A 17,264-nucleotide genomic window follows, 5' to 3' on the forward strand; every position below is an offset into this window, starting at 1 on the left:
GGGGGGACATATTTATACTTGGGATCGGGTACCACGGGAATCGGGCGTTTTGGAAATTTGGTTTTGGGATCGTTTTGTTTGGGTATACACTAGGAAAAGGAATGAGACGTCTTGAGACGGGACGAAAGTTGCTTTTTGGATGAATACAACATGGATACCTCTGCACTATTTCTCGTCTCATCTTTGTCATGCACGTGAATTTGCCTTCTGCTAACTTTCCATCCGGTTACCCTTCCATCTGGTCTCCTTCCCGTCCCGTCACGTTTCCGGATGCCACGTGGAAGCTAGCGAGGTACCCGCGAATTACCCATCGCTGTGGTTAAGTATTGTCGGTTTGCCCGGCATAATGAATAGGACTGGTTGAACGCAGCTTGAATCCCTTGAACCGGTAATTGAACCTCGTGGCTGTGGGACGATTTCTTTTCTGGTTTGCTTTGACAGCCTAGTGGCGAAGCGCTGATGCCACAGGCCGGATCTCGTTGAATTATCGTCGGAAAGGTTGGCGCAAATGGATTCGAGACAGGGAAACTAAAGCAGGGATAAACCAAACAGCTTCAGTTAGCTAATGACACGATCAGTCTGGGCTAGATACAAGAATGAAGACTAGAGGTGGGGAAACATAGCTGGTGATCGCTAACCCGCGGGCATGTAGGACTGGAAGCTTTTCGTTGCTTGTTCCGTTGTAGAAACATGCGTCGTACTATGTGATCGGCATCGCTTTGTCGCGAAGAGAAGTTGAAAGCTGCAGTAGACCTTTGAGGGAAAGTAAAAGATATTGGGAGCAATATGGATCGCGATAAATGGAGCCGAGTTGTTCGTTTTCGAGTTGGTAATACCGGGGCTACCGTCCGCTATGATATTGGGTTTAGCAAAAGAGACTTCAGTTTGCGCGGATTGTGCAAAATACTGGACTTGAAACATGCGGGTTCCTCGTCAGAACTAGTCTAGAACTGAAATACGATACAAAGTGGGTATCCATCGATGTGCTAGAGGACAGATCGCTAGCATCGATCTTGCCTTCTGATAGAATTGTCCTCATAGCACCCAACGGTCTACTGTAGTCAGCCCTGGACTTTGTTGCTCAAAACATCTTCGGTCACAGACCGAACTAGCACCACAACTAAGCAGCTTTTACGACGACAACGACAACTATGGGCAAAGCTAGCTATATACCAACACGGGCACACACACGCCCCGGTTCTCTCAACTTCTCGAGACCAGCTGTCGAGCACCCTACGGAACTCCCACCTACTACACAAATACCGGCCCTTCCACCGCCACAAGAACCATGTCAGAGAGCCCCGGCGTAGCAATGAAAAATACTAGGAGCGTCTTTACAAGAATCCAACCAGGAGAGCCGTCTAAGCAAGAGACAAAGGAGACAACGGAGCGGGCGGCACCTGAAGTCTATCCTCTCCGACGGACAGGCAGAGAGAAGCACGGAACGTGACGAACCCGAATCACCATTTTGGTTGCTGCACGGGCGTATACCTACATTCCAGCCATGCTAGCTACACTACTTACCTACCCACTCACCAACGCTGCAAGACAAGTAGATCGGCCGGTCAAAAGCCACAGGATTTCCAATTGTTGGATAATCAGCAAGACGAAGAAGAAGAGGAAAAAGACATTCGAGAAAAACATAAAAAGCAGCCGGCCAGCCAGCCGATATCCAGATTAAGGGTGCTTGCGAACAGCGATTATATATAGATATACTTCCATGCCTGGGATGCACGAGGAAGCATGACTACAACTACATACGCACGAGCCAGCAGCGTTTTTTTTTTTTGTGCCTTGGAAGACTTGCGTAGGTAGGTAGGTAGGTAGGTAGGTGAGTAGGAGATTCCACACGCAACAATTGATTGGCCGAACTCTTTTTGTTCGGGTTCTATCTCAAGAACCCTAAGTGAGCGAGTGATCCCAAGCCCTCCCCTTTCCATCTGATACGTAATAATTGAACCAACGAACAGATAGTCTTCAGTTTCAGCCAAGAGTAAAAGTACCTATATAGACATCGAGTTCTATATGCGATCGCTGCCGTTGTGACACAATTTGGGATCAACAATAGACATACAACGAACGCCTACGGGATATGAGTACCTACGTGTGTGCTGTGCAAAGATGTGCACTGGAGATGGTAGTAGTTAATACGAAAATAACAGTAATACTACGTCACATGACAAAATCAAAGTCAGGGGCATGTATAGCAAATGGCGACAGGGTAACTTGATACATTTTGCTGGCTGAAATGGGCATTGACATGTTGCTAATATAGGTTGGTAAAAGAAGAACAAGCCGCCTCGAAGTCATCTGTATCCCAATCCAAAACAACCCTACATATGAAGAAAGCTGCAGGAAGCCTAAGAAATTGCCATATCCATGAAATAGGGAGACCCAGGAAGCGCCACAGCTGCGCATACTACCTCCCAACGCTAAAGAAAAAGGAGGTGTTTACATCTCCCACCCACTCCTCGTAGACAACATCAGGCTATTAAATTCGGAAGAAAAAAAAACAAAAAGGATGAGCCGGGCATATGGCAAAGAACAGCTCGAATTAACCTGAAATTATTGGCCATTGTTCAAGGAATACCCGCCAGGGGGCCAGGTCTGTTGTTGCATCGGTGGAGGCCGATGATGTGGTCCCGAAGATTGTTGTCGGTGGTGTTGTTGATGTTGTTGTTGCTGCTGCTGGTTCTCCCATCCACCCGGTCCCTGTGTATGCGCCCGTCCTAGTCCCTGTGCCTGTACCTGTCCTTGTCCCTGCAGGTGTCCTTGGCCCTGTACATGCCCTTGTTGCACCTGCCTCTGCCCCATCTGCTGTTTCTTCCCCCTAAGCGTCTCCATCAGATCCTGTGAATACATCTGGAATGTCTCCCCAAGCGACAGCGCGTCCTCCCACCGGGCACCGTACCACTCTAATAGCTTGCCGATTTGTCCTAGTGCGGTTATAGCCCGGTCGATGTTGGGAAGGGTGGTATTAGTATCCGACATCCTCTTCCTAGGCAGAGGTGGCGGGGTAACACCGCCCTGCTGCGAAGCAGAGTGTGAGATGGTGTGTGGTGAAAAGAGTAGAATGTCCGCGGCATCAGACCTGAGGATGGCAGCAAACTGCGTGCCGACAAAGAATAATCGCAGAACGTCGTGGAATGTATACAAGGCTGTGTTTATGGACGCGTCGGCCAGGCCGCAGAGCCCGCTGATGTACGAGATGGCGTATTCGAAGATCAGAAGCTCACCGTAGGTGGAGAGGTGCGGCGACCGGATGCCAGGCGAAATGCAGAAGACGTGGCTGTAATACATTTCGAGTTCGAGCATTTGCCGGATGGAAGGGTTGTGGGAGACGGGTAGGGTGGAAAACCAGGCGTGCATGTCGTGACACATGCGCCAGATGAAGGCGGTCGAGTCGGGCAAAGGGTGCGAGGGCGAGCCTTGGAAGAGGGATTGGTACCAGGTGGATTGGAGACGGCGCAGGCGGTAGAGGTAGGTGGAAGTTTCGGCGGTGGACGAGTCGTCGGCGAGGGCGTCGCGGACTTCGGCGGGGATGGCGTCATCGGCGAAGGAAAAGGCGCGGGCATGGGCTAAAGATATGGCTCTAGAGGGCGGTTAATAGGCTGTACGTACTAGAGAGAGTAGGTGTGTAAGAGGGGCAATACCTGTCTAGGGAGTAGGCGCTGCGGAAAATTCGTCGACGGAGTTTGACATCGGTTATGCTCATGCCATGATGCTCAGGAGGGTCCGCGAAGGGCCCCTGGTCGAGGATCGCACGGCAAGTAAAGCCCAGAATCTGCCATGTGTCAAAGTGGTCTGGATCGTAGGTTGAGTAAAGTGTCAGGAGCAAAAGCGACTGAATCTGTTTGACGTTGCCTGGTGAAAGGACTTCTTGTGCAAAAGGCAAGGCACAAGCAAGATAGTCGAGTCCATCTAGGTAGTGGCTGTCATCCTTCTGCCGGCTCTGGGCTGTGGAGCCAATGGCCAGGACCATCCAAAAGAGCCAGTATTCTGGGGATGTGAACTGCCTCTGGCTTGTTCGATATATGTCTTCGAGAAGGCCGTTGAAAATTCGTCGAGAAAAGGCCGGATAAAGCTGGTGGACGCTGCTCATGTAAAAGTCGACAATCTTTCGGGCCTTGTCATACGGCGGCAGTCCAACAGAACGGGACTGTGGCACGAATTTGTTGGTGGAAGCGGCCAGGATGATGGTGGCGAGAGATAGACGGGTCTTCTCGTGGTCTTCCTGGGATACGGGGTTAATCGTTCTGAGTAAATCATGGATGATTAGGAACCGTTCGGCCAAGTTGACGCAGTGGGATCACGTACACTGAGCTCAGTGAGGCTATCACTTGCTCTATCTCTTGATCTCCATGCAGGCGTGCTGCCCTCCGAGCAACGTTGACCCTGATATTGTCAAGAGAATCCCGGCGATCTGGACCCCATTCGTCGTCGTTCCCATGGTCCAAAGGGCCGGGAGCAGTGGGGGGATCGGAACCAGGACCAGGCTGGGTCTGCGAGGACATGTGCGACCGAGCGTAATGGAGCTGTTTCTCCAGCTTCTCAACCCTGGCCTCAAGAGCTCTCACATAATTCGGTTCCCTCCCTCGGATGAAGCGTTCACTGATGGGCATGCACTCGGATTCGCGGCCGAATTTGACGCATGAGGTACAGGCCGGGAGCTTTCCGTCACACTTGATCTTGGCACTTCGGCCTACATATCTCGGCTGTCAATGTTGGGCACAACTATAGTTGATACTCGGGCTAGCTCACATCTTGTACACGCTGTGACTGGGCGCGATACTTTGAGCACGGGGTTGTCGAGAAGGTCTTCTTCAGTCGCTTCTGAGTCTGAGGGGAGGTCCGCGTGGGCATCATCCCAGTTGAAAGACAGTGTTGACATTGGGAAATATTGAACAACGGCTCAGGCTTCGTGGATTGGCGAATATATATGAGATGTAGACGATTGGTAGCCAGCATTCAAGTTATATGCGACATGTGAAGTCAAGTGTGGATCGGCAACAGTGAGAAGAGATGGGACGAAGAGTGATGGAGTGGGATGAACCCGGGCCGCAGCTTCACTGTTATTTTACGCTTTAGTCAGCGTCTTTGTAGGTACCTCTACAAGCTGAGGCTCTTGTACAAAATACTCATGCTTGGGGGTGGGGTAAGCGGGGGCCATTCAGGTTCTCTCTTATGCTCTTATCCGCTTCATTTGAGGTTCAACAAGCAGACAGACAGACAGACAGACAGAGTGTAATATGAGATCGCTTGTGGCATCATGGAATACTTGAGCTAGTGAAAAGGGGGCATACGTCCAAGCAAACGAGACATCACCAAAGGATCACTTGAAGTTGACATAGGTAATGCAATCCACCTAGGATGGCCATGTCCGCCATGCGTCCTCTGGCCAGTTTCGCATATGTGCCTGATATCCACTATTCAGCTCTCACAGACCCTCGTGAACAAAAAGCTGTCGGTTAGGCGCCAACGGTTTGCTCTTCCGAGTCCTTTTTTGTCAGGGGCACCTCAGCCTCCACAACCGTGTTTCAGCCAGACGCAGAGACCAGGGGGACGAGGACTGGTGAAGCTTTGGAAGCTTCCAAATACGATACATAGCAGTCCCAAATCGCATTTGATCCATGCCATGCGCGGGACCTGCCGCTGCGCATTCCTCGGCCTTCTCGTCTTTGCTTCCACTTCGTACCTGCGCGAGTACAGTCCGTCACGTGAGGCCTTGTTTCCACTGCTGGATAAACAAGGGGAAAGGCCCCTTGACTTGGATCTTCAGGGTTTTGCATGTGTCTGTTCTTCCCTCCGTCCCCTGGCCCGCCCCACATGGCTTCAATCATAAACTGGGGTACCGGGGTTATTGGGCATCAGAAGGGAAACGCCGGACTGATGATCCGGTCAATGGAATCCAAAAGGGGTTTGTTTGTACAACAATGGACGCGGTCTATTCCGCAGTCTATCATTATGCTCGAGTACTCTCGGGTTTACTTTGCAATGACATGGGGCTACAAAAACACAAGGCTGCAAAATGTTGATTTTCTAACTACAGTCAAGTCTGCAATTAACGATATGAGGTATAACGATAATCTGGCTATAATGTTCAATTTCACTGCCACCGTTCCATTTATATGGAGATTTCAGTAGTATAATGATATATTCTGTATTGAGATTATGATTAAAATCCTGCTTAATAATACACATAACCTAGTATTTAATCATTATTTTTACCCAATTTTAATACAACCACCCAATGTACAAACTGGGCTAGTCTAACTAGGCATAACCTCCTCCATCCCCTCTTTCTCCTCTTTTGCTAGCACATCAATAAATTGCTCAAAAATCACCCTTTTTAATTACTAATAAACTTCCTTAATTCACAGATTACTCTACAACTCTACTAGTATATTCCTTAATTATTATATTTAATACTCTACTATGTCTAAGCTTTCAAAAAACGTCGGCCCCCGTCGCTATGCCCTCAGCGAGTTCCAGTAATAAGCTATCCGCTAATATATAAAGCGTATTACTACTACCCAACGCGATGTAACTACCTAGATAATTCGCGAGTTCGGCTACAAAATTAGCTAGTCTACCGTTAGTGAGTCCCTTAAACCTAAATAGAATTATTTTAATATAAAGATATTCGCTCAAAGCTATATTAGTATTACCAAAATCCATAAGGCTGACTGTCCTATCCTTAAGAAAGCACTTTATAAATAGGTACTTCATATAGAGGGTTCCCAATTGTTAATTATAGGAAATATAATCTAAGCTACTACTAAAGTGCCATAGAATTTAATACCCAATTTTAACTCCCTTAATAAACCAAAATTCTCTACTGGTTAGCTGGCCGGATTTAAGCGCCGTTATAGTATTAAGTAGTATAAGCAATCCGGGGAATTAGGGTCTACCGACGTCAACAGCTCTATCGATAAAATCAAGTATATTAAATAAATTATTAAATAATATCTTTCTAATAATATTTATAATACGGATGAAACTAGCCTCTTCTAATTATTTACCCCTAATTTTACTCTCGCTACCTAAATACAATTAGGTAGTAAGAAAAAGAAGAACTATATTATAGGTATACTAACTATTAATATATTAAATAATTATAAATTTAACCTCTAAATTATTAACTATTTTAAGAACCTTCGTACCTTTGGTAAAAATAGTAAATATATTATTAGACTCCCCTTTACATAGTAATTTACAAGAAGGTATAAATAATAGTAATTATTTTTATAGAGTATCTATTTTAGTTCGATTGCTAAATAGAGGGTAGGAAGGTACTCCTTCTAATAAATAAATTTAACGCTCATACTTCTATACTTAAATAGCTTTAAGAGAGTGATAGAAATTATACTTTATATAATAGTACTATTGTTATTCTACTTACTAATACCACCTTCCTATATTAACCTATAAATTAAAGAATTATTAATAATATAAAGGTCAATTATAGGAAGCTCTAGCTTCAACACATAGTCAACCTAATATTAGTGGGCTATAATCCCTTTAAGAATACTACTATTTTATAAGCAATTTACTAAGTTATTAATACTTAGCAGAATAAGGTTACTACTATTATAATTAATAACTATTAAAAAAAGTCTACTCTATTTAGCACTATTCAAAGTCCTAATAAAAAGCCAATTAAACGGATTAACCCAATAACTATTAATAAAGATCACTATAGTATTAAAACTACTACTATTACGCTAGTACAATAAATTCTAAAAGTTTTCTCTACTGATATAGATTCTAGTAAGATAATAGAATTAAAAGAGAGTTTAGTATGTACTAGGACTATTAAAACTATAATAAATATTATTAACTTTATTAACTCTCCAAACAAGACTATTATTAATAGCTTAAATAATTTTATTACCTATATATTACGGGGCTGGCGCCTAGGGGTATTATTTGCCTAGCATATAAGTTAGGCGTGCCCTCTAGTTGGGTGTACGGGCCGGTCGGCTGTCGGCAGCCGTCTTAGCGCCAGATGTACTACGTGCCATTGGGTGCATCCCTCGGGTGCAGCGCAGGGGCTACATTTCTGGCCTTAGCATTTCTAGCACCTTCAATAACTACGCTTCTCGTGTATTTAGCTAGAAGCTCTGTGTCTTACTAGCACAGACTTCCCTTTTCCTCTTTGTTAATTATTTCAAGCTGTTTTCAAGGCCTACTTACATGTATACCTTATAGATCCCTTACACTATATAGCTAAAACCTTTTCACTAGTAATAAGAGAAGATAATAATAACCAATTAGAATAATAAGAATTACCTACTATATTGCTTACAACTACGCTTAAAGCTATTATAATAGTTATTTAATACAAAGAGTAATCGATAATAGTCAACTTAATAAATATAGCTTTATTTCGACAGGTACAAAAGAGACTAATTAAGCAGTCGTTACTTAAAAAAATTAACGCACCTTAGACCACATTAAATTTATACTTCAAGAAATAGTAAACTATACAAATCTGTATAGGCAACGTTTACTAGATTAAATACACTATTTTTAGCAGTTTCTGACTCAAAATAACATAAAAATAATGATTCTAGCTCAAAATCATGATTTTACACCAAAATCTTAGTGTAACGATAATCTGGGAATAACGATCAGATCCAGGGGGTGACCAAATATCGTTAATTGCAGACTTGACTGTACTTATGTACCTAGTTACAGGTACCCAAATGAGCTGTCGGGTGTAACTGTTGCATATCTCCACTTGCCTACCCGATTCTGTATAGTGTACGTCTCCATATGCATTGGGTGAGATAAGTGCGCCTATCGGGCCGGTAGAGAAATAGTGTAGGCGCCGCCCGGAACTGAATGCTATTCTCACTCTGCCATCTCCAACGACCCGCAACCACCACTGCCCGCCATCCCATCCATGGAACCTAACGAATTGCCCTCTCTCGTCCCTCCCGCGGTCTGCCACGCCGGCCTCGCTGCACACTCCCGCCCGTCCACCACCACCCGACCCTTCTTCTCACGACGAGGTGACCGGGCATGTTACTCAGCCGAGGCGGTCCAGAATACGGGCCCCTAACTCACGTATCGTTGCCCTGTAACTGCCCGCCCCTGTTCGTACCCTAGCCGATCGAGGAACCCTGCCGCTGGCACGGCGTTCCCACCATGAATCTCCCCCACTTCACCAACCCACATCTTCCGCCCACATTCTACGCTAGCCCAGCGTTTGGACAGGCCTGAGGAGGCCCAGCGTGTGTCACTTGCAAAGTCGCAGGGCAACCACCAAACAACCTCAACACTTTGACAAGCCGAGAGCCTCTTCACCAATTCAGCTCTGCCCTTTCGATTCCCGTCTTCATCAGGCCCTCGAGAGTCGCTCATATACCTTATCCACCTTCTAGTCAACAACCACCTCCGAGGCGCCTCCCGCCCGTCCGCCATGCTCCACGTGCGCGCAGTGGGAATCTTGAGCTGTGGTACAACCTGAACCTGAACTGCCTCGACGACTTCAACCCCCGCCTGCTTGTCTCTACAACCTCACCCCCAGCCAGCAGCCAGCCAGCCCATGGATGCTGCCGAGATCGTCCGCCGGGCCCTGGGCTCTATCGCCGAACGAAGATCTTCACAGCAACACCTACACCCACAACCACAAGCCACGCCCTCATACTTCCCCTTTCCCACTCAACAACACGCCGCACCCAGGCCTGCCGCCCCTCGCCCCCAACGCCGCGATGCCTCCAACCTGGGATACACGTTGACAGCATGCTGCAGATGTCGTCAGGTACGTCTCTTCCCCGTCGTCATCGAGTCTGCCTTGCTCTAATCCGAGACTTTGTTTGTAGCGGAAAACCAGATGCGGTACCTCCTTACCTCGATGCATGCCTTGCGAGCGCGCGGGCGCCGTTTGCGAATACTGGGACTCGACCTTGCAAAGGAAGGTCAGCCGTTCTTACGTTGTCAAGCTGCGGGACAAGCTACGCCGCCTTACCGACGAACTTGCTCAGTTCAAGACCGATGAACCAGACCCACAGGATCGCCGACAGAGTCCCGATCTATCCAGCAGCCTGGTGCGGCCCAACGTGACCGATGAGATCTCTTACTGGTTTGGGCCCAGCAGTGGTGTCGGTCTACAGCGAACATTAATGGAAGAGGCTAAGCGCTATATGGAATCCGAGTCGTTTGCCAATCTGTTATCCGAGAGCGTTACCCGGCGAGTCGATAGGGCAAACCGTATGCAGAGCATTTCGACAGGGCGCAAAAAAAGCTACCCCTTGATCAGTGAGATTCCGGTTCAGCAACTGCCAAAGCGCGCCACAGCCGACAGGCTTCTCGAGGTCTACATTCAGAGAGCACAGATATGGGCGCCAATCCTCCACGAAAAGATCCTTGAGGAAAACGTCAACGACGTGTACAGCGGCGACAAGGACCCCTACAAGAGGTTTGTGGTACACATGGTGTTTGCCATAGGTTTGCGCAAATTGTCGTCGCAGTTCGCCGGTCTCGCCGACAGTTTCTACATCGCCGCCACAGAGTACTTCTGGCAAGTCATACAGCCGCGAGACCTCAAATCGCTACAGTGCATCATTTTACTGGCTCAATACTACCTATTGTGCCCCTACAAAGCACCTGGCTATTACATTGCCGGATTGGCGACCAAGCTTTGCCAGCAGCTTAACATTGTTGACGAACAAACCATTTCCTCGGGGGTTGATGAGCAGACACTCGATATGCGAAGGCGACTGGCTTGGGTGACGGTCAACAACGAATTGGGCTTGGCGTACATCACCGGAAGGCCAAACGGCTTTTCCAAGAGTCATGATGCGATCAACCTCAAGTTCTTTGAAAGCCTCCCGGATGAGAATATCACCGCGGATGGCATCGAGTCCGGGCCCACTTGTGTGAGAAAGTTGGTAGCTATCCACTTTTGCAAGATGACCCTTCTGCAAGCAGAGATACGACGAGTCTTGTACGAGCAAACCATGCCCAATGTCAATAGCGAAGAACATTGCTGGGTTGCCAAGATGCAGAAAAAGCTGGAGGATTGGCGGGATTCTGCCCCTGAGAAGGCCGAGCCATGGTGCAAATCCTTGTATGTTTCCCGTCCATATGCATTGCTTTCTGTTTTATCGCTGACTCAAGAATCCCTAGGTTTGCATTCTACTTCCACAACATGATGATCTCTCTATATCGCCCATCACCGCAAATACCAGACCCGTCTGCTACCGCCGCCGCCAAGTGCTATGACGCGTCCCGCGAAGTTATTGCGATTTCGAGCACACAAATCAAGGCATCGGCCGTCGACGTCACATATATATTCCTATCGACTATCCACACAGCGTTGAGTACTCTGCTGTGGTCCGTTTCCTACGCCGAGGTTCGAGCCGACCACTCCGCAGATGAAGTCAAAGACATCACGGAGACTGCGCTGGAAATATTTGCCCAATGCTCCGAATTCTTGCCAGAACCACAAGCCGTTTCGGAATTTTACGACGTCTTGATCTCGGTCTCCCTACGTCGCTATCACATTAAGGAGGAACCCATCAGTCCTACGCCGGGTTTTGAGCACTTGCCGAACGCGAGTGGGTTTGGCCAGCCTGGCTTGCTGAACTCCAACATGTCCGATCCAGACATGTTCGCAACACCGCAAGCAACACAAACGCCCCAGGATAAGGAAACACCGATATTCCGGGCTCCTAGCTTCCGCTATGTCTTCGACGGCACTCCTGAGCCGGAGCCGCCAACAGATCTCCAAAACACACCATTCCGCCCTTCCCAACCCATGTTCCGCTCAAACTCGATTTTTGGAAGTCCCTCGACGGATCCAGGCCGAAGGCTCTCTCACTGGGCCCCTGAATCTACCACTTCTGTTAACCATAACGCCCCAGTAGACGCACAAGGGCCACCAACAGGACGTTTCGAACCATCGATATCACCCCCGACAGACCCCTCGACTCCGATTGCCATGCCGGGAGCATTCAACCCACCCACAACTCTTCCGCAAGCACCAGTACACGTCCCCGTCAATACTCTACCAATCACGACAGAGCCTCTCACCTCCTACCACCTCGCCCCTAGCCCAGTGATGCCCCTCCCGCAACACGCACCACCGCTAATACCGACAACAACGGCACAACAAGCCTGGTTCAACCCCCCGCCTCCTCTCCTCTCACCGCACACCTTCTCCTCAAGCAGAGGCAGCATCAGCATTTCCGGAACAGCCAATGACGTCATGCTCAACCCCGGTCTCGGCCTCTGGCTCACGCGGTTTAGCGACAATTACTCGCTCAACCGCGGTCCACCGCCTACTTCAAACGGGTGGGGACCTGGTTGGGCTAACACCAACAACAATAATAGCAACAATAACCCCAACGGTTTGGGCGCTGGTGGTGGTCTAGGCATGGGATCACCCTGGGGAGCTCAGCCGCCCCCGCCTCATAGCGGTAGCATGGGAGGAGGGCTGCCGCCAAACAATAACAGCAACATGAACAACGTCTGGGCGACTCACTGGTCGGATCAGAGACAGGGAAGTCTAAGCCAGGAACAGCAGGATGAGTTGATGGATGTGTTGGAGACGGAGGGAATGGCGGAGATTGATATGTTTTTGAAGATGGAGACTTCGTGAGTTGTGAATTTGAGCGTGAGTGAGCCTATTGGTTTGACGGTGGGTTTTGGATAATACCTATCTTGGAACGAAGGGAGTTGGGCTTGAAGGGAGAAAGGGTAACGCGGATGGGGCGGCAAGATCTGATTTGGTTAGTTGGTTGGTTGGTGTAGGGAGTCAGTTCTTTGGATATATTCGGTAACTGGATGCAGGTAGCTGTGGTATATGATACATTGAAGAGAATTTTGACAATTAGCTGCTTCAAGGTGATTAAACTAGCTTTTGAGGGTAAGATGAGCAGGTTTATAAAACCAAGAAAAAAAAGAATGCCAAGATATGCTCATATCCAGCCTTAGCACATTGACAGCTTATAAGTGTGCAAGTCTGTTAGTGATACGACATGCAACTAACAGTTGTACCAATTGTCGACGGATCGTCAAGGGCAGAAACAACTTAATGTAGAGAGGTAGGCACACGCTTCCACCCTCCACCCTTCGCCCCAAAACAAAGAAATAACTTGAAAAATGTAGAATAGTGCGGTGTTACATCTTCGCTACCTAGCTCTACACATTACTACATCCCATAACCAATGCCACCCAATACAAGAGCTACTCTCTCTCTCATTGTTCGATATAGGTATGTACCTCCAGGAGAATACTTACTTGGTCCACCAGAAGAAATAAAAAACCGATCGTGCCTCTGGTTCCTAAGCAGGAACTAGTACTACCTACGCATCAGCCGTACAACCCTCCCCAGAGACTGCAACCCCAACTCCAGTCCCAAGCCCAACGGCAAACCCAGAGCCAGCTCTATTCTTCGAAATCACCTTCTTCTTCTTCCTCCGAGCCGTTCCATCCCCTCCCGCACCCGTACTCAGCCCAGCATTAGGCGGTGCCTCCAACACCCAGCGCGCAATGGCCGAGGCGCGATCCGTGGAGATGGGATACTCTTTGCCGTCGTCGACGGACCAGCGACGCATGTTTTGTGTCTGTGCTGGTTGGGTTTGGGCTTGAACTATTCCGCTGCCGTTGACTGTGTTGTTGTTGTTGTGGTTAGGGGGTTTGGTGACTCCGTTTGTGTTTGCCGTCGTCGTGCCGTTAGCGATACTCGAGGTGGTACGGGTTAGTAGTGCTGTTGAGGTTGAGCTTGAGCCGTTGGTGGGATGTGACGTAGGTTTGGATCCGTTGGTTGCGGTAGTGGTATCTTTTGGCGGCGGTGGTGCATCCAAAGCAAGAGACTCGAAATCACGCCCGATGAACTTGGCGTCCATGGCTGCCACGGCGTTATCAAGCCTGTAATCGTTTTCCGCACGCAGTTGACGGGCTTTGACGGCCATGCGAAAAGATGCTTCGTCTTTGATTCGATCATCGCCCAGGGCGTCGATGATGGCTTGGTGTTGGATACGTTCCTTGCGATGCTTCTCAGCCTCGGCGCCGCCGGTGCTACCGTTGCTGGAGGTTGAACGCACGATGGCTCCTGCTTCTGCCGGACCCCCGGTCGGAGGTGGCAGAAGGGTTTTGTTTTGTCTGATGGGGCCTGGCAACGCTATCGGTACTGATCCGCCGCCGCCGGGGCCTGAAGGCTGGAAAAGTGGGAGAGGTGCTGGGGCGCAGAGGTCCTCCCATGTCCCGGCTAGCTGGATGAGGTTGCCGGACGCTCGGAGAACCTCGGTCCAGTCGGCGCGGGCTGGTGAGCGACTAGCTTGGAAGATTGGGTAACCATCGGCAAGGCGCGCCAGTCGTGCTACCATGTAGGCGTGTCGAAGGAGCTCCTTGGTTGAGGTCTGGATAAGACAGTGACAGAGGAGAAGAGCATGTAATGCGTCGTTCATTAGAGGATGATAAGTGAGAGTCTCCGTTGTTGTCTGGAAGGTAGCGAATGTGGGCTGTTGTTGCTGCGTACGTACTGGTGTAAGCTCCGTGCTAGGATATGGAGGCAGGTCAGCCGGGGGAGACGCCGCGAACAGGTCCGAGAGAGCATAAATGCGGTGAGTAGGTTGGCTCTCGCCAGGTTCACCGGTCACGGGAGAGTCAGAACGGGAAGCATGAGAGAATGACCGAGGGACACGAACCCCATTAGCGGCGTAGTTGACTTTCCGGGCAAAATCTTCGGCAATCTCAATGGGTAGGTCAGGCGAGTACTCAAAGTGCGACAGATAGTTCATGTAGTCTTTCAGCGCACGCTTGGCGTTGTGACGGACGAGCTTCCTCGCCTCCATCATCTTTTTCTCGACCTCTTGCTCGGCAGTTGTTAACACGGGTATGGCCTGTGTTGTCGCCTGTGAGCCGGTCTCATTGCCTTCTTCATATATATCACCATTCGCAGCTTTTCCTGTAGCAGATTTGGTTTCGGCAGGTTTAGAGGGGAAGGCAGCTTGGACGTGCTGACAGGCAATGGTCAGATAGACACCAGCGCGTTGGAACAATAGCTGAATTTCCAAGCTATTAGGCTGCTCCTCCTCCTTGAGCACCACATCCTCCTGTTTCCGTCCGCCAGGTCGGGCTTGAGGAAGATTGTGGTGCTTTGGAGCATTTTGTGGTAACCGGTAAACCCGATGTATCCTGAGGGCTTCTGTCAAATCGGCAATGGCGCCCTCAAAGTCCTCCTTGAAAGTCCTCACAGTGGCGCGAGTCCTTAAAGGCTCTCCCTGGGTGGATTTCTCTGATATAATTTCACTCAGAGCATCCAGGTTGGTGCACTGGGCCAGCTGCCTACTCGGGATTTTCTCGTGGAAGAAGTGTACGTATTTGGCGTCGGCATCCTGGGGGTTGCGCTGGAGTACAAGCGAGGCCACCTCCTCAAGGGGAGAGGCGCTTTGCATTGTAGCCACACTCGACGCTATCTCATCTAGGTGATATGCTTTGGAAAGCTTCTGGGTCGCCTGTTCTCTCATTCGGTGTTTTCTTTCTCGACTGAGCTTCGTTTGCCCTCCAGGTCCAAACAGTCCCAGCGCATGATGGTGGCCACCGGACATGCTGTGCTGGGAGACCGTTGCGACACCACTGGCGGCACGAACAGCCAAATTCGTAGCATCGTCGACGAGGCGGCGGATCTTGACAAGATCAAAGAAGACGGACGGATCGATGGGCCGCGGCCGTGGGGTATTATAGTTCAAGTTGGCCAGAGTCTCGAGGATCTCAGGAGGGAGCTGAAGCCATGGGCCGTGAAACGACGAGATATAGCGCCAATGCCTGGTTAATATCAAGGACGGAAGTCAGTCTATGGTTCAAGTGCTCGCTGGGCGCATATGGAGAAGGTCAAAGGAAGGAGGTCAAGAGCGCAAGACATGGACTTGAAGAAGATCAAGGACGGGCAAAGATGGCTCTTCCTTGGGCCAATTGGCAGTGCTATGGGTCGCGGAGGGGAACGGCGCACTTATTCCGACAGATGATGAGTGCCGGCACCGGAGGCGGTTGCTGTTGTGGCTGGGCCTTGGTCTTTGCCGTCTTGTTGCTTCCACTTCCACTTCCACTTCCACTTCGACTTGAGGGATCTTGGGTCGCGGGGACAGCAGGCGACTGTACCTCACTGGCGTTGTCCTCGACTGAGGTAGACTTTTTCTTTTTGGCCATCTTACCGATCAATTGGCCGGTATTTGCGACTAACTGTGGGGAGGTTGTGGTTGTGGTTGTGGTGCCGTGGGCGATGCGATGACCGTGGGAGGGGGACGAGGTCGCGATAGTCTCAAAGGTCCGGTCGGGGGGCACCGAGACTTGAGGATGGGAACAATGGAAAGCCACGTCAGACGGCGACGCGAGTCCGGTGGTATTATTCAGCGTAATCGGCGGTCGTCATCGAGATAGTAGGCTGGTGGCCGGTCAGTGTTGTTGTTCGAGGTTTCGTTGGTCTCGATTCTCGAATTCGACTTCCATTTCCCTCCCGCGGCAGTTGCGTTTGACGTCAAACCAAACTGTTAGTGCATGCGCCTGTGGTTTGCCAAGTGGGGGGCTTGTAGGGCTGTTTAGGGGTATTACCGCAGAGGCGGGCTATAGACAGACTACCCCCCTTCCCTATATCTAGACTACTTAACCGCTTAGGGCAAGGCTTCTCAGCTTTTCTCCGCCGTACAAAAGAAAAAGGGTTTGCAATAGGCCAAAGAAGTGTAGAGTCCTCAGTCTTCGCCCGGGTAGGAAGATGCATTCCGTAGTAATTTATATTGAAGCTTTCGCTTAGTTGAGATCTGAGTTTGACCGGACTCATTTTCTTTCTATCTTTCCTTTTTTTTTCTCAATTTTGTTTTGGGGGGGGGGGGGGGGGGTGCATTTGGTGAAAGTGCATTGCCCTGACCAGAGTGACAAGAGAAGTGACCAACTATTTCTTGGAGGAACTTGCGAAAATGACCGGTCGTGAGCTAACAGACTTTTACCTGATTTTTGCAGTGGGATGTTAGCAATTGAAAAGATTGGTCAAATTCCTCAGAGCCATGCCCTAAGCGGTTAAGTAGTCTAGAAATAGGGGATGGGGGTAGTCTGTCTATAGCCCGGCTCATTACCGCACCATTGGGGAAGGCACAGCAGCGCTGGAAGCTGGACCCCAGGCGCCAAGCAGGTTCCCTTATCGGATCCCAGATAAGCTACCCTAGACTCGGGCTAGAGTAGGTACCTCCGGCCCAGCATGGACGCCATTGACAAAAAAGCTGGCACCTTCAGTTCCTCTAATGAAATGGTCGAATGAA

General features: G+C 49.4%; 3 protein-coding genes across 3 annotated transcripts; 1 reads left to right on the top strand and 2 right to left on the bottom strand.

Moving 5' to 3' along the window:
- Positions 1-2,565: 2,565 nt before the first annotated feature.
- NEUTE1DRAFT_61178 (uncharacterized protein) lies at positions 2,566-4,891 on the bottom strand (the record flags this gene model as incomplete). Its single annotated transcript, XM_009851513.2, has 4 exons — positions 2,566-3,592; positions 3,654-4,256; positions 4,318-4,702; positions 4,762-4,891. 4 exons carry the CDS (start codon positions 4,889-4,891, stop codon positions 2,566-2,568), a joined length of 2,145 nt encoding a protein of 714 aa, XP_009849815.1.
- A 4,556-nt stretch (positions 4,892-9,447) lies between these two features.
- On the top strand, positions 9,448-12,929 carry NEUTE1DRAFT_79863 (uncharacterized protein; the record flags this gene model as incomplete). The annotated part of the gene is made up of 3 exons (XM_009851514.1): positions 9,448-9,769; positions 9,831-11,077; positions 11,137-12,929. The coding sequence occupies 3 exons, from the start codon at positions 9,554-9,556 to the stop codon at positions 12,608-12,610; spliced, it is 2,937 nt and encodes a 978-aa protein (XP_009849816.1).
- A 387-nt stretch (positions 12,930-13,316) lies between these two features.
- On the bottom strand, positions 13,317-16,161 carry NEUTE1DRAFT_39282 (uncharacterized protein; the record flags this gene model as incomplete). The annotated part of the gene is made up of 4 exons (XM_009850483.1): positions 13,317-13,577; positions 13,869-14,009; positions 14,145-15,780; positions 15,965-16,161. The coding sequence occupies 4 exons, from the start codon at positions 16,159-16,161 to the stop codon at positions 13,317-13,319; spliced, it is 2,235 nt and encodes a 744-aa protein (XP_009848785.1).
- Positions 16,162-17,264: the final 1,103 nt, after the last annotated feature.

The sequence above is a fragment of the Neurospora tetrasperma genome (genome assembly GCF_000213175.1).
Source record: "Neurospora tetrasperma FGSC 2508 unplaced genomic scaffold NEUTE1scaffold_2, whole genome shotgun sequence".
In the NCBI taxonomy this organism is placed as follows: domain Eukaryota; kingdom Fungi; phylum Ascomycota; class Sordariomycetes; order Sordariales; family Sordariaceae; genus Neurospora; species Neurospora tetrasperma.